General features: G+C 37.3%; 1 protein-coding gene across 1 annotated transcript in view; it reads right to left on the bottom strand.

The window, feature by feature from the left end:
• Positions 1-5108: 5108 nt before the first annotated feature.
• LOC135213383 (uncharacterized) overlaps positions 5109-18688 on the bottom strand; it is a 23167-nt gene continuing 9587 nt past the window's right edge. Inside the window, exons 3-5 of the mRNA XM_064247359.1 lie at positions 16081-16162; positions 15360-15476; positions 5109-5325 (exon numbers count right to left, since the gene is read on the bottom strand). Of these exons, the coding sequence (XP_064103429.1) occupies positions 5109-5325; positions 15360-15476; positions 16081-16162 (416 nt within the window). The remainder of the gene's footprint in view (positions 5326-15359; positions 15477-16080; positions 16163-18688) is intronic.

Below are 18688 nucleotides of genomic sequence, written 5' to 3'. Positions count from 1 at the left end.
ACATTCGCAATTTAATTGACTTAGTTATTTTCATTGCTTAATCATTGAACATTTAATTAAATTTAACACTTGTGAATTAATTTGCATTTACTTAGAATTCTTTTCAAGTTTTATTATTGTTTAGCACTTGTGGATTAATTTCAAATTTTCAATTATTGCCTAACACTTTTGAATTTCAATTGAATTAATTTTCTTGAATTTTGTGATAAATTAATTTTGATTTAATTTTACTTAATTTGACTCAAGAATTAATTAAACTTTACTTTGTTTTCAAGTAAGAGTAATTTTCCCTGATATTGTAAATTTCATTTATAAACTTTGAGTTTAATAATAAATTTTTGTATTTAAAGTTTTTATAAGTGTTTTCTTTATCTTACACCAGTATAAGTATATTTAATTATGATTATATTTATGTTAGGTAGAAACATAGAATGGTAATTGATCTGCTTTCCTTCAATTTACTTGAAGTGACTTAGAACCAGGGAAGTACTTAGACTTCTGAAATCAGGGAATACTTAGACTTTTAAAGTTGTTGATGGAGTGATGCCCTTTTATTAATTTAATTTCTTACAAGATTACCTCACACCTGTTTTGATGAACTTAGTCTGATTTTCTGCAATACTGGTAAGTTGTTAGGGGATCACTGTTGCCTTTAGAGTATTCAGTCATTTAATACCTGTGATGAGGGTTCAGGTGTCTGGCTTTTGTGAGGTAACAATTGATGAATGGTAACCAGATACCTGGCACTTCGTAACAATATATATATATATATATATATATATATATATATATATATATGATGTGTGTGTGTGTATGTATGTATGTATGTATGGTGTGTGTGTGTGTGTGTGTGTGTGTGTGTGTGTGTTAAAGGATGATGGCCATTTGACTATATTGTTACCAGGTTGATGGTGTGACAATGGGGGAAGAATGGCAGGTTGAATTTTGTCAAAAACGTCCTCTCTTTGCTAAAAAAGTAATTCTTTCCAATTGTTTTCTTTCATTCTTTTCAGCATCATCGCTCAACTCTGCCTGCATTTCCTTGGCAATCATGTCCGTCAGTAGATAAACGTTACTTTGGGTTCGATGATTATCTTCTCTTTTTATCTAATTTCGGTTTTCTACGTCTGTCTTCGTGTGGTTTCGAAGTCGTCTGTCTTTCGTCATTTTTGTTACCTTCATTTTTTTCTTCTGTTACATTTATATTTCCTGCTCATATGCAGCTGCGGTTCCTTCCTCTATTTCCATATAAATGAGGATATCAATCAACTCCGTTATCCTCGTACTACCTCCCCCCCCCATCTCCACTCTCTCTCTCCTCTCTACAGCAAAATCAGGATGTCTACTTTACAGAAAAGATGTTTCTTTAATACGTTGTCTCAATGTACTGAGTAGAGACATTCTTCACTTCAGGTGACGATGCATTTCCGGCGACTTCTGATCTTCTCAGCTGCTGCTGGCCTTGACGGAATCAGGCTCCGTCGGGATAGGATCCACGAAGAGGTACTCCTTCCTGGTTAAAAGCTTACTGGGAGTTACACATCCTTCTTTTCAATCAGTGTCCAGAGGTAACAGCCGTTCAGGTCTTGAAGCTTAAGATTGCATTAAAACCTGGTCAGTCTTAATTGTTCATTGAAGTTGACGTCGTATTCGTAGTATTCCAATGCAATTGCACTATGCTGACTGTAGGCATATTGCCATTAGCAAATGATAAATAAAAAGCCAAGAGGTTTGCATTGTGCATTAAGCTAGGGATGATTTGAGGAGCAATGCAACACTTGTTTAGATACAACCCAAGAATTGTTGAGCTGACCTGTGTATTGATTCATACTGATCCTCGACAAAGGAGAGACCAGTGGCATTGTAATTGACTTCCCTTACTGCAAAAAAAAAAAAAAAATGTATACGCTCTACTTAGGAGTCACGCATGTGGGAAGCATTATTTATTACTATCAAAAATAGCCTTTTCCTATGCGGGACTTTCTAGAGGTGCACAGGAACACAGATATGAGTCATCCAAGACAGAAACAGTTGTACTGTAATGCCCAACTTCTTCGTGGTTCACACCAATCACGAGATACAGTTATCTTCATTTTGATTTTACAAGTCTTGTTCGTCTTACTCTGTCATTACTAAAACCTGATCATCCTTTGGAAACCACCAGTTAAAAGCGATTTTTTCTAATTCCATTTGAACAGAGACTATTTCTTTTCAAATAAGTTATACTGAATAAGAGAGCGAGAATCAGAAAGCTCATGTATCTCGTTCAAATTAATTATCAAGCTTTTATCAGAAAAAGATCTCATCATCTTCTCCATTCTCAGCTGCGCTTCTCACTGTATCACCCGTGGCTGCTGGCTGCTGACTTGGGATGTTGCAATGCGCAATTGCAGCCTTCTGGACCCTCTAACTGCCCTGCCAGAGATCGAGGATGCCCCATCTACCCTCAGGACGTATTTCTGCTTTGGCATAAATAATGCCAGAGTGAAGATTCTGCAATCTAGACCGACTGCAGAACAAAATGTGAGAATCTGGGAGGGCGGATGTTTTATCCACCTGATTACAGTTACAGTGCTGTTTACACTGCTATTTCTGGCATTAACACTTTTCACATTGGAATGTATCGCTTTCCTAATGACACAACCACTTGGTACAACATGGACGGGCAGGTTATTTCTCCTCCCTTGCGTTGGGCTTCGCATGAACCAAACAGTTATGGAGGTGATCAGTACTACATTGTGTTGGAATACGGAGACTTATCAGACATCCGTTCAAGCTTTCTGTCTACGTGAGTCTGTGAAGTATAGTATTCTCATGAATAGCAAGAGACAAGTTTCATTTTGTTTCTGCTGGATTTTAACGGTCTTTCTCCATTCAAGGGTTAATTGGTGGCCACTGACCCTTTTATTCTTAATAATCATAGCTCCAAAGGAAATTAGGTTTGCTAATGATACACATTGCAATGGCATATTAATCATCATCACTATACCAGTATCTCACTCATAAACGTTTTTGCAATAAAAATGAGGTATTTTCGTCTTTGCTAACTATGTTTGTATAGCTATCGGTTTGCATATATCTATAGTAAAGGTTGTGTCACTAGGAGGGCTATGCTTGCAAGGATGGATGGTCCCATACATTGCATGTACCGTTCACTCTTTGAGACCCTCCCTATTCCAGGTAAAGTGAGTGCAATTTTTATTGTATTATTATGCTGAGGAATTTTGTTATTGTATTATTATACTGATGATTATCGTTGAAGTTGTTATTGTAATTCATTTCAGCACCTGTAATTGACTTTGGTTTAGACTGATCCACTGTTAAGCAAAGTTATTGAATTTCTTTGCACTTTGAAGGCTGCCATTTTCATACCTCAGTCGTGAATGAGATTAATACTACTTGGCATTATAATGAAATTAATGATCGACATAATGAATGCAATGAGTGTCAGATATTATAATGCTTCTATTCATGGTAAAAATAAAGAGCATATTTATGTTAACGTTTTTTTTTTCACTTTTATTTAATATTTGCTCACACGTCAACACTTCGGAGACCTGAATACTCACAGTTAAGTGAAAGAAAAATAATAAGATTATAGTATGCAAAATACAACATATAAACAAACAAATTCTTCTAAAAAGAAGCATCAGTTGTAAAAATTTAATGAAATAAAAAGAATGGAATGCACCTTTTCTTCACTTCGAAGCAACAGCCAGCATCCTTGGCTTGCAACAGTTTCAGAGTAGGGGGATCAAATGCGTCTTGAATGAGCAGTTAGGCATTGCAACCCTTCAACAGGGCTTTTGTTTGTATTGTTTTTGACGTTGCATGGAACCAGTGGTTAACCATTCAGCAACGTGACCAACGGCTTTACGTGGCTTCCGAACCACGGCGAGAGTGAAGTTCTATCACCAGAAATACATATCTCTCACCCCTCAATGGAATGTCCGAGAATCGAACTCGCGACACGCCAACACCATACCGACCACGCCAATGAGGGGCTTTTCAACAGGGCGTGGATGCTAACGTTCTGCTAGACAGGTAGTTCCCTTTTCAAATGCGAAACTTTCGGACACAGACGAAGAAGGACATTCTACAATTAGGAGAACAAGACCCCTGGCTCTGCTGACGGAAGACTTCTGACTTCCAGAGATAAAACTTTCCGGGAATCGTAAGACGAGATGCTGAGGCAAATAGGATCAGTAACCATCGCTGTAGATTCATGAAGACTTGCCTACATTTTCCTGTTTTCAAAGTCACATATTCATGATGGGTGGTAAATCAAATCTGGAATTGGAATATAAAATTTGAATCAAAGGCCAAGCGCTGCTGGGACTTTGTGAATTCATTCAGCGCTGAGACTAATGCTGACACAACTCTTATTAGAGGGTGGGAAGTAAGGGGGAGAAAGACAATATGAACGGAGGTAAAGTAAAATTAATGAAAGGGGTCCCAGCTAGGAGCCGAAGAGACGTTGTAATGAACCTTCAGTAATACCTAAAAAGTGCATCGCGTGAGGTGTTCTGTCGAAACTATACCACCGACAGGGATTTTTAAAATTTAGATGTCAATTTGAAAGAGCTTTAAATGCCAAATATAAAGACGAGACAGAATGACGCCACCTGCTGTTATCCCACGAATACAGATCAGTAATGCTTACAGCGTTAAAACACTATAAATGAAGTGCAGAAAAATACATCTCATATTCTTATGCTTTGGCTTACACCATTCAATTGATGAGCTAGATGTCAAATGATCCGATTCCTACACAGTACCAAATGTGGGCCGAAGAGAATGTCAAGTCTCTGTCCCGCTGCTTTTCCCACTCGGATGTGAAGTAAGCCTCATTTTTAGCTTTCTTTAAAAGAAAACCATTGTACCGGCTTCGTCTGTCCGTCAGCCCTCAGATCTTTAAAACTACTGAGGCTAGAGGGCTGCAAATTGGTACGTTGACCATCCACCCTCCAGTCATGAAACGTAACACCTTGCAGCCCTCTAGCCTCAGTAGTTTTTATTCTATTTAATGTTAAAGTTAGTCATAATCGTACCTCTGGCAGTGCTATAGTTACCAACAACATAGGCCACCCCCAGTCCATGGTTGAGTTTCATGGGCCGCAGCTAAGAGCTTTATGAGCCGTGGCTGAGGCCACCACCAGACAGAACACTCGGTTGACTTGTTCCTCAAGCAGATGACTGCATTTCTCTGGTGGCTTCTGGGAGAGGTTGGTTTTTCTCCCTCGAATTTCAGCGGTGTAGCAGCTCCACATCACCTGTTTCCAACAGCTGAAGGCCAAGCACTGGGACCTATGAGGCCATTCAGCGCTGGAAGGGAAACCGAGAGTTAAGAAGGTTTGAAAGGTGTAACAGGAGAAAAACCTCAAAGCAGTTGCACTATGAAGCAGCTGTCAAGAGAGGGTGGACACTGGACAGTAACATGGAAGAAAGATAATATGAACGGAGGTAAAGTAGAATGGATGAAAGGGGCTGCAGCTAGGGGTCGAAGGGACGCTGATGCATTAGCACCTTCATCTTTCCCCGTGACGCCACATAACTTATCACCAATCAATCATCTTCCTCTCACAAATATGAGAGGCACTTGTACGTAAACGCCTAACGCTGAACGTATAAGGAAGAGAGAAGAAGAGAGGGGAAATCAATTTGCTAAACAAAGTGGAACATTACCCTGAACAAGGTTTAGTAGTATACCTGAATAAAATTAATAATTATGAAGTGGATTTCGTGACGTGTCTCATTAGCAGTATAAGGTTGAAATAACAACACTTTGTTGAGCGTTGAGCGCCATAGCAGGGGAGAATGCAAATCCTATTGACCCAGCTGACCGTCCTCGTTTTCAGAAGTGACAGAGTACCGAATACGTTCCATGAAAAAAAACGGGACGCCACATCTTAAAAATAACCAGAGAATTTTCTTGAGAATAATCTCATTATATTTCCCACAGCCAAATTATATTTGGGGTAAGTTTAATCTATTCTAACCTAACTCAACCTAAACAACTGGGGCTGGTGCAACACTAGCATACATCTCAGGAATTAGCTGACAGGCCAGGTGTTGCAGTGGGTGGAATAAGAGTTTAGCCCGAAAATCATTAGTGATTGTATTTCGTATAATTAGCAAGTACATATGTTCTGGTCGAAGCCCGAGCTGCTTGACAGAAGTGGTTCTGGGGCCGAAGTACCAATTCATTAAAATCCCTCTTTCTATTATTGTATTTTATGTTGCTATTCTGGCGTTTCTAGTCTTCTCGCAACAGACTTCGCCAGCTGCTAGGCTGCTTGTTGGTAGAGTTCCTGAACGTTGTTGTTCCGATATTCTGCACATACATACATACATACATACATACATACATACATACGCCAAAGTTTATTCACATGTTCTCTGTGCATCTTCAGTCTGTAAAAATAACATAAGAATTGTTATAACTTACAAAAAATATTCTAAAAATAAAGTTAAGAGAGAAAAAAAACATATTACTAACAAATATTAATATAGCTTAAAAGGATTGCAGTAAAAAAGACCCAGTTCTCACCAAACCACTCAACGGAAAAGGAGAACAACGAATGACCAAGATTTGACACCAACCTACGACTTCAGTTATGCTAGATTAAGAAGAGAAGCGGAAACGTTAGAGTTCAAAGAAGGAACAAGCCTTTTGATGTATAAGGACTCAAGGGTTGTTAGGTAATCACTATGGCTTGTACCACCAATAATGGAGAAATGCTTTTTATTAACTTCGATTTTACATATAGAAGCATGGTTTTTTATATGGAAAATTCAGGTTTACTCAGTTTCTGGCCAGTTCGCATACTGTATCCCAAATGGTTACAATATCTCATCTGCAGTAACCTGCGGCAAGATCCAACATCAATACCGGGACATCCTGGGCACTTGAATTTATAAATAATGGTCTGCAGTTTATTCTTGTAGTTAAAGAATACGCCAATCTTGAGTGGATTGATTGGAATCAATTGAATCTTAAGGCATCCAAATTCTTGTTCAATTATTTGTTTAAGCTTGGTTGAAAAGCTGCCGTCCGAAATAAACGGGATTGTGGTAAATATATTTTTCTTTGGGACATTATAAGAGGGCGTCGGATTAGAGAAGTGTTGTTACAACAGCCTGTTAATTACGACCATAAAAAACAAATTTTTAGGATATGAATTCTGTGAGAAAAAATTGACTAAAAACAAAATCTCATTATGAAACAGAGACCAACTCGAAGAATATCGAAAGGCCCTATAAACTAAAGTATATATGGAGTCTAGTTTAAAATTCTTAAAACATGAACTATAGCAGTTATTAGCGAGTCCTGTGTATGTTTTTTTTTCGATACACAGATGTAGTAAAATCACCATTGTCTCTGCTTACATTGATATCTAGAAAACGTAGACGATTATTGTTTTCTTTTCCATGGTGAACCTTATATTTTCATGTTGACTATTGATATGGTCCAGAAACATCTCATCTTGCCAAGATTCCTTGAATAGTGCAAATGTGTCATCAACATATCATCTATAATAGACAGGCTTACATATATCTGGACAACTACTATGAGATTCAGGGTCTCTGTAACACGGTTTTTTGGACTTTGCTCCTTGTCAAAGCATCGGATGTAGCTGAAAGTTGACATATGTATATTTTACAACCACACACAAATTTTGTCAGCATTATCAATAACCTAAACCCGATAGTTTTAATTTTTACAGAGTAAAAATGGTCTAGCCGACGCCCTGGCCAATGATTACGAGCCAAGAGTCGAAAAACATTCATTACGTAAGCAAGGTAAACAAACACCTTTTGACTAAATGTTGCCCCGCCCATCCACCAGACAGAAATTCCATCGGCTCTGAAACCCATAGACTTTATGAATGGCGGAATGATACATAGATGTGGGTGGGGTATCAGTGCTAGCGTAGTAGTACTACTGTAGCAGTAGTGCCGCAACAGTATAGCAGTAATATACATGAATTAAACGTTTAGGCCAACTGCTGGGATCCTTGAGGATCATTTAGCACTTCTTACAACTACTCGAGAAATTAGTTTTTACAGCCAGAAGTTAAATTTTCTAATCCAACAATGCCCATGGTAGCCTTCAGTGTTATCCTGAATTATAACGAGGCGAAAGTGGGTGGAGCCTCATGAAGTCACCATTCTGACGATAATTATTGGTGAAGGTTTAAAGCCAATATACGGTACCGGTTATTTTTTTTTCAGTAAATAGGTAGATAGCCAATAAATAAAAATTGCTTGACATTGGATATAGCAGTTATCAAATCAAGCTTGTCTACTATGTTTTTGATAATTACCAACTATTCCCTACATCTTGTCAATCTGATTGTGACCTATAAAGGCTTGTATTTAAATTTGTATGACATTGTTGCCAGAGGTTTAGCCTTCGTTACGTATAGCCAATCATCCATCGAGAAAGAGGGAAGAAATGCTGTCATAAGTTACGTAACAAGTGCGTTCGAAACCTTTTCTCTGAATAAGTTGGCCCGTCTTCAAAAAAGGTCACTTTTACATTATAAGTACCAAATTTATTCAACCTACGAAGTGCAGAATACACTCAAAATTTGTGTTGATATAATATGTATTCTGAATAAGCGTTATATTTATGAAATGCATAGATAAAAAGTTATTGCGAAAAAAACCGTGTTACAGAGGCCCTGAATCTCATAGTAGTTTTAAAGTTGTTTTCTAAAAAAAAAGCCATAAAAATATTGGCGAACACAGGCCCCAATGGGGAGCCCATGGCAACTCCATCGACCTGCGAAAAGAGTTGGCCATTAAAAACAAACAGAGAGTCTTGCACAGCAAGCTCAAGAAACGTCTTAAAAAGTTGTCTATTAAAGCCATTAAAAACTACATGATCGTCATAAAAAATCTTGTCTAAAATAATGTTGATAGTTTCATTTAGAGTCACATTTGTGAAGAGAGATTCTACATCAAAGCTTGCCATGTGTAGATCACCATCTTGTAAAACTATTTCTTTTTGGAACTCATATCCATTTTTAAGTGAGATATCGTTGTAAGCAAATTCACCGAGTAATGAGACAAGGTATTTCGATATTGTAAAAGAAGGGCTTTTATAGGCTGCCATACTGGGTTTAATAGGAACTCCTTCCTTATGTATCTTAATGAGTCCATAAAAAAATACTAAAAGAAGAGCTTGTCACAAATAGTTTCCGATCCGCAGTTTCATCTAAAATACCTTCATTATTTAATTTTCTCGAAAATCTATTAATTTTGTCTTCTCTTTTTTAAATGTCCAAGAAGTTTGGTTATCCATGCTGTATGCTTTTATACACGCACATACACACACACACACACATATATATATATATATATTTATGTACATGTATATAATATATATTTATATATATATATATATATATATATGTATATATATAGATATATATATATATATATATATATATATATGTATATTAACTAAAAGTGACGGAACTCATTCAGTCACATGGTTAGGAAGGTCTGTGACTCCTGTACATGCGTGATGGGATACCATTCACCTTTCTCTCTGCCTCGGCTCATTAGTAAATAGCGATCGTGACACTAGCAATTACTTTTTTTCCTTATAAAATGTAGAGCAATTACTTCTGTTGTGGCGACATCAAAGGGTCAAGTTTATCCTTGAATGTAAACAAACTACCTAAACTGAGTGTATTTGTTGGGATGATATTAAATCTAATAGCTGGTATATAATCAAATATGAGTTTTCTTAGTGCATCGTAGAAAATTTTATCATGGATTAAAGGTACATTTGCATAAAATGGAAGCTTAGACACAGTAGGTAAGGAGACTTTTGAAATAAAAACGTTATTAAAAAGTTTAAAAACAAACCTGTGAAAAAGTGTAGTGGAAAAATAATTGATAGCAAAATATTGACGTAAAAAGTTGATTTCTTCGTGAAAAAAAATCCCATCTAGATGTCAGTGAGAAGGCACGATGAAGTACTGTGGATAAAGAGTTTAATTCAAAACCATAAAAACAGTTACTATAAATTTTTTTTAGGTAGTTTAGATAGTTTGTTTAAAATTCAAGGATAAACTTGACCCTTTGATGACCTCGTGTGTTGTGTACAAATTTAATTGCCCTAGATGTAATCTGGGGACTTACGTGGGATCCACACAGGATATACAATACAAAGATTTTGAAATATTGGGACGGGCACCGAATGGCAAACTACTGACAATTCTGTAGTCCTTGTTTATTAAACAGCTTGTTCCTCAATTAAACACTGAGCAGTCTTCCTCGACAACTTTTTACCTAACGTGAGCTGTTGCCTTTTGTCATTTCTGGTTTGTTCCTTCTGACTTCTGTCCTTCCTTTCTCTCTTGATGGTTGGTTTTGCTACAACTAGTTTTTATTTATTTTTTATATATATTTTCGTTTATAATGTATTATCTCGTATTTGTAATTTAGTGTTTTTAATGTTAATTTTATTGTTTTATGTCTTTACAGCTTGAAAATGAAATCTTTGTGTTTTGAAACGTTGTAATAAATGTATTTTAAGGACCACCTGGGAAGTACTTCCCCCTACAATATTCTTCTATATATATATATATATATATATATATATATATATATATATATATATATATATATATGATGTATTATATATATATCATATATACATATATATATATATATATATATATATGTATATATATATATATATATATATATATATATATATATATATATTTATATTCAAAGACTGTGATAGGTAAGGGAAAGGGAGAGAATGAAATTATCTATTGTGCAATTTCAAAGACGGGAGCAAACCTGAAAATATGGCGTTATTTTGAAATGGCAATGATCATCTCCTATAATCTCTCCAGCTACTCAAGTTCCCCCCCCCCCCCACCCATCCCCATTGCATTGAGTGGTTTATTGCGCCTTCTACTTAGTATTGCTATGAATACCAACAAGTTCTTTATATCACTAATAATATATCAGTTCGTTTACTATTGAAAACTTAACTCCTATATAACAAATAGTAATAGTTAATCTCCTCCCCACAGGACAAATGTCAAGGGAACAATAGACGTTACGGGCTGGATGTGCTGCTGATGAGGTTTCTTGCCCAGGGAAATGTAAGGATTGTCATCTTCCAAAGACTTTTGCTCCTGAGTGACGACTGGAATTTATCATTATTCTTTTTTTTTTCTATCTATCTATCTATATATATACAGATAGATAGATATATATTATATATATATAAATATATATATATATAGACATATATTTATATATATATAATATATATATATATATATATATATATATATATATATATATATATATATATCTATATATATATGAATGAAATGCTTTCTCTCTCTCCTCTCCCACATCCTCATCCAGTCGCCATCTTGTCCCGCCAGATTCCACCTCCTTTCCTTCAGTGGGTCTCCTCCTCCAGCGGTGAATGGCCTACATCATTTGCCCGCTTCCCTCCCTCCCTCCCTCCCTCCCTCCCCCCTCGGAGGGACTGAGAGAGTCTCCGCCTTCTCTCCGCTCTCCTTCTGTCTTTGAGTCTCTCCTCCCTCTCGGTGGTGGGGGATCTCTCTCTCAAGGTGGCCGGGAGGAGGAGGAGGAGGAGGAGATCCGTAATTATTATTATTATTATTTTATTTTATTATCTCACTCAGGAATCATTGTTATTATTATTTATTATTTTTGAGGTTTTTCATCGTCATCATTATCATTCTTAAAATCAGAGAGAGAGAGAGAGAGAGAGAGAGAGGTGGGGGAGATGTGGGTGAAGGAGTTGACTAACAGAACGGGAGGGCCATCACTCACAGGTATAATCCTCGCCTGCGGTGGCCTCGTCGAGGTAATCCTCGTTCGGGAAGATTTAAGTAGCTACAGTCAGCTGACTGCAGTATCAGAAGACGACATCAAAGCCAGTCAGACTCTCTCTCTCTCTCTCTCTCTCTCTCTCTCTTCTCTCTCTCTCTCTCTCTCTCTCTCTCTCTATATATATATATATATATATTATATATATATATATATATATATATATATATATTACATTTTGTATCGTCTCGTGCAATATATATATATATATTATATATATATATATATATATATATATATATATATATATATATATATATATATATATATAAATTACATTTTGTATCGTGTCGTGTAAATAACTATAGTACTTTATATTTGTACCCAGCCAACTACTTTCCGCCCCTAAAGTAACCATTATTATTATTATTATTATTATTATTATTATTATTATTATTATTATTATTATTATTATTATTATTATCGGAGTGAAATGTCTCCAGGTATTTCCAATTACTTGAATTCCCTGTCACAGTGAGTTGGCAGATCATGAATGCACAGTAACCACGCATTCACCGTGACAATGAATTCACTGTAGCAATCAGTGTGATTTAATAAACAGCGACAGTAATTTCGCAGTGACAGGGAATTCACAGTGACAGTGAATCGATGAATCCATACTGACAGGTAACAACTCACTGTCGCAGTGAATACACATTGACACTGAATTCACAGTTATAGTGAGTCCACAGTGACCAGGAATTCACAGTGACAGTGAATTCACCGTGAAATGTGATTCACAATGACAGCGATTTCACAGTGGCAGAGAATTCATGGTGAGGGTGAATTCACAGTGACTGAATTCACTGTGAAGGGTGATTCACAGTAACAATGAATTAACAGTGACAGTGAATTCACAGTGACCGTGAATTCACTGTGAAAGATGATTCAAAGTGAGAATGAATTCACAGTTCTACTTTGCGCCTCTCTCTCTCTCTCTCTCTCTCTCTCTCTCTCTCTCTCTCTCTCTCTCTCTCAATACAACGTAGTGGAGGTTTTAGAGTTCATATTATGGCTTCAGAGTCATCATGATTCATTGGTTTCATATCCCTATTATCCTTAGTAGTAGAACATCATTAATAACAGAAGCTTCTTATAGGCGAGTTACAAGGATTAGGATGTCTCAAAGACTATATAGTTAGTCCATCCGAGGAGAGAGAGAGAGAGAGAGAGAGTCACTAAGAGACAGAGTGAGACAGAGAGAGATAAAGAGTCACCTCCTCCTCCCCCATCAATTTCTCCTTCACTTTTCATGAAAAAAAATGTAAATGTATGAATCACGATTCATTTTAGTATTAAGTCACAAACATATCTTTTTGTAATTCAGAACTTACGAACAATGTTATCGTTTACAATTAATATAATTGTTTCTGTGTAACTTTTCCGTTGCTGGATTTCAAAAGGTGGAAGAAGGAAGGAAGGAATACCTTTTTTCACGCATTATTCTATTGAGAAAGAGAGAGTCTCTCTCTCTCTCTCTCTCTCTCTCTCTCTCTCTCTCTCTCTCCGAACGTTCCTTTACCTTTTTATGATTTATTATGATTTTTCTCTCTTTAGTACTACTAAACCATCTCCCCTGAAAGTGGCTGGCTCCATATATATACACAACACGGAGATCACTTTCACATTCGTACTATATAACTGCTCCATCTATCTAGATATCTATATAATATAGATAGCTATACCAAAGCCCGTTACGTGAACAAGTAACTCAACAAATATATCAAATGATCTGTCGTCATAGGTCTAGGTTTCCGTTCCAAGATTCGGGTCTTGCCACATCTGAATAGCCGGTATTTTTTCTTTCTTTCTTTTTTTAATCCTATGTCATTCATCACCTCACCCCATCTGCGACCCTCAACGGTCGACTAACGAGTCATCAGCCTGAAAAATACATGAACTTTTGTGTATAGATCCAGAAGGCCTTATATATGCGCTGCGCACATGTTTTCCATTGTTTTTTTTTTTTTTTATGACGATTAACGAATTTCTCCTCCTCGCTTTCTTTCAACATTGTCGTATTGCAAGGTAATGGCAAAAGATTGCAACGTTGCAAGCATTCATTAATCAAAGTTCAATAAAGATCATTTTATCCTGTAAGAAGAAGGAAAGACTATCTTGTTCCCCATATATTATACAGTTCCTGAGGCTCTGAGGAACATTCCTGCTTTGACGAATTCATCGTTGCTTGCAACATTGCAACAATACCACGTAGCTCCTATTATTAGCACATTGCACACTGCACCTCCGTGTGGAACACTGCCGTGAGTGTGGATATTTGTTGTCCTTTAAGAGAGCCTTCTAAGAAAGTAGTTCTGGAATAGAATTCTTGCAAGAATTGTTCACGATTGTCTTTTGTCATTGAAGGATTCGGGTCTAAATACAGTCATTGTTTATAGTCTTGGTTGAGTTCTACATAAGTGAAACTATAAACTGTATAATGGTCATATGTTTACAGGAAGTTACCATGCGTTCAAAGGCTATAATGATATTACCTTTGACTCTGACCCTTCTGTCAAGGAAGAGATATCTGTGACTTATTCATTCATTGTCAGATGAAAAGTGTTTATATTTATGAAAATAATGAATGGAATCGGATTATATTTTGTCTTCAATTCTAGGTATACTCTGAGGTTGTGTCTCTTCTTTCTCCACAGGACAATTTAGAGGATATTTCAAGAACTATAAGCAAGTCTCGAACGCCATCTATTGACCACCTAAAGAAACCAGAATAGATGAACAACTGCATTTACAAACATGGGGGAGGAAACTCGTTAGATGTTCTTATTCCCATCTGTTTTTCTCACCGATTAAAAATTATGTTCTTTGTAATATTTATGAGTATATGTGGCCTGCTCCACAAATGACAGGCTAGGTAAATCTACAGGTAGTACACATGTTTCATCTTGAGAATAATCTTGAAAAAAAACATAATATATGTAGTCCCTCCCTCCGCCATCCTCAACCTTAAATTTACCTCAACCCCTTCTCCTTTAATCTCTTGATGGCTTCTCTGTCTGCTGGGCGGCGGTTCGAACCCACGAGAGGACGGAATTATTGTCAACTAAAAAATTCCCCATCGGTTTACATAGGTATATGAAAATATATTAATTCCGAGGTAGGGCGAATTAGATATTAAAGGACATTTGTAGCTCGAATAATTTATATATATATATATATATATATATATATATATATATATATATATATATTATATATATATATAATGACCTGATCTCGGTCATTTGTGGGTTCGGGATATGAAGGAAAAACAGGAGAGAGATAAGTTCACGTGCATGCAATAGAGGTCATGCAAAAATAATAATCGATGAACGTTTAACACAGGTGTATTCTTCTTAGCTACACAGGTGGCCTTTAACTGTAATTATTGCGTTAACTATGCTAGTGCACAAACGGACGGCAGGTTAGACTTATTGACACTCATGGTGACGTACGTCTTTTTGTGGCGGCCGACGGGAATGCGCGGGGCACTGGGCACTCGTGTCTCGACCCAGTCAGTCTGTACTGTCTGCGACCCGCTGACGAACTCATTCTGACCGATGGTGCGGCCTCTGCTTTCAAATATCCCCTTCACACAGCATCGTTATGCAAGAAGCTGATAGGTTATTCTGGCTCCTTAGACACAAGGGGCCAATCACGAAGGGATAAAGAGATGCGTGGCACTCTTTTGAACTACCTAAGCCACGCCAACTTATAACGTCTTTGGCGGTTGACTTGTTTTGATACACATACACACAGTATCACTTATAACGGTTTCACGGGACTTCAGAATATCACGGAGAAGGCATATTCAAAAACTGTATCGAATCAGCTCATATATAGTATATATATATATATATATATATAGGACTATATAATATATATATATATCAATATACTGTGTGTGTAAATATATATATATATAAATCCACTGATGGAACTAAAAATGAAAAGAACAGGACGAATAAGCATGAAGAAGAAGAAGAAGAAGAAGAAGAAGAGATTGTAGGGGGCTGAGGATCACAACCTCTTGATTGGAAGAAAGTCAGTCGGCCTGATGGGTTTCACTTTTCCAATAACGATTTGATGGGACATTTGTGAGTCCGCGGATTCAGAAGGTGATTATGAGGAGGGTTCGGTCTAGACGACTTACTGGCTGCCCGACACTCTACCTACCTGTGGCCTTTGTTGCCCTCGGAAGGGATCCCCGTGTAAGCTGCAGGTCGGATCACGCCTTGTTCTTTATAGTGTTGTGTGCCTATAATAAAAAAAGATATTATGTAAACTTCCGATGAGGTGAAGCAGCCACGTTTTCTAAGATCATCAAAGCAGATCGTTTGTTGATTGAGGCGCTCCTCCTTCATTCACATAAATAGGCCTATGTGTCTGTAGAAGAGCATATTAGGCATATATAGTAAAGTTCTCTTTTGCTTAGGGCCATTTTATTTCTGTTTAGAATATAATTCGGTACCTGTTGCTGTTTTTTTTTATTCATGAGTCATTAGCGTAGGTCTATAGACATAGTATGTAGAACAGAGTGGTTGCAAACTGCCATCAGCATTAGTTAGCCTACATCGTGGAACTATTTAGACGAGGTTTCCCTAGAGACCAGTTTCTAGCTATTTGACAATACTGTGCATTCACAGCATCATTGAACAGTTATTGATGGTTCCTAAAAAGAACAATATTTTTGGATATTTATTTGTGGACATTTAGGCGGAATGACACAAATACTTTAGGCCTAATCGGGAGAGGGAATAGACCGTGACTCATTTAGGACCATTTCATGTCATAATATCATTCACAATTTACATTTCTGACCTGAAATCACGTCATTAAAATGTTAACTGAATATCAACTTACGAAGGCTCAGTATACCTATTATGTTGAACTACTCGATTTCATTTCCACTGGACCCTCAAGTAATAATAATAATGATAATAATAATAATAATAATAATAATAATAATATTTTGTTAAAGATGATGGCAGCATCAGTGGAATTGATTTTATATATGGTCTTTTCAATTCTTCTTATTATTCTCTTCTCATCAGGGCTGATATTTGCTAATAGCTGGCCGATGTTCATATCTTGGTTAAAGAAATGTTTTCTAAAAATACTAATTTATTGTTATGATAGCAAAAGTGTTAACAAATCTTAGTAATGGAATTCCAACGTTTCCAACCGTATCATCGGTTCATTTTCAAGGAAAGGTGAGCGTGAACTGATTGGAATGGGGTCGTTCGGCGTATTTATTGTGTCCCAGGTGCTCTGTCTGATGGGCGCTGCGTTTTCATTGGCCGAACAGAGGATTAAGTCCCTGAGTCAAGCCGTCTTGCAGAGGTGGAAGCTCGCACTGCTCTTCGCGTGCGGACGCTGGAGACTGGGAGCATAGTATTGGGCAGGGGCACCTGATTGGTCCGTTCGATCGGCTCTATGGTGCCGGCGGGCAGCGCCCTACGTGCCACCGTCGGGAGGAGTGAAGTCTCTTGATGGTGTTAAGGCTGGGTCTCTCCTTCCCGATGTAGGCCTCTAAGAGGCGGAGGCGACGGTGGTCTGCTGCCTTATCGATAATACCAATATTAGGAATAATGTCCTTCCGAGTTATCCTGGTATTGTGGACGTTTTTTGCATGATTATGGATGGCGCCTTCCTGAGCGTGGCAGGATATCCTCTTGGAAAATCGCATCGTTGTCATACCAATGTAGGCGCCGGCCGGGGCATTCCCGGACAGGGCATTTGTATTGGTAGACAACGTTAGTTTTCTTGAGAGGGTCCTGCATCACAGGGGCTGGGTTGTTTTTCATAATCAGGCCACTGGTCTTCTTGCTTTTATAGTAAATGATCAATTTTACTTTTTTCGCAGGGTCCGTGGGGGAGACATTCCTTTCGATGATGTTACGAAGGCTCGTTCATCCTCTTTGTATTTCTTGTGAAATACTCCCTTGTAAAAGAGAGTGACGTCTTCAAGGGCGACGGGGCGAGGCTCCTGCTGGTACCACTTACGATGTTTCTTTTGCGAATGGCTTTTCGATGTCCCGGTTGGAACAATTCCACTGATGCTGCCATCAATCTTTAACAAAACATGTTTAAGAGAGGGTCTCCTACCTTCAAATAATAATAATAATAATAATAATAATAATAATAATAATAATAATAATAATAATAATAATAATAGAAGTAAAGGGCAATTGTGCCTGACTTACCTGGAGGTCGTTGGTATTTGCACCTCGTTAATTGATGCCTTCGAACCGATTATTATTATTATCATGAAACGGAAGACGAGATTGTGAAAGAACAAGAAGATTAGAAACAGGATAACATGAAGAAGGATAAGAAGAAGAAGAAGAAGAAGAGGAGGAAGAGTTCAGTCCCTCTGTCACCTCAGGTTATAGACTTGGTTCATGTTTTCGTCACTTCTTTGTGTTCCAGGAGGCAGCAGCCCTGAGGTCTCTTGCAACTACTGAACTACCAATCCAATTTATCCGGTGGTTGGTTTCACTTAAATGAATGAATAGTGCATTGGATGTTTGCCCAGTTTTGACAGAATATTTATGCTGTTTGATTCTTAACTCTAAGCCCTTGCTAGATTGCCCGAGATAAAAGGAGGGGTAGTCCATACATGGAATTTTATATATTATGCTGTTGCTTTTCCTGGGTCCATTTTTTATTAACATTCCTCTTAGTGTGTTATTATAGGAAAAACGTGGTTGACCTTAAAAGATTTTAACAATGATTTTATCTTTTCAAAACCGTTGAAATAAGGCAATCTGAGAATGTTCTT

This window comes from Macrobrachium nipponense, chromosome 42, assembly GCF_015104395.2.
Source record: "Macrobrachium nipponense isolate FS-2020 chromosome 42, ASM1510439v2, whole genome shotgun sequence".
NCBI classification, from domain to species: Eukaryota; Metazoa; Arthropoda; class Malacostraca; order Decapoda; family Palaemonidae; genus Macrobrachium; species Macrobrachium nipponense.
The sequence above is the reverse complement of the archived record's forward strand: the minus strand, read 5'-3'. Positions and strand labels throughout refer to the sequence as shown.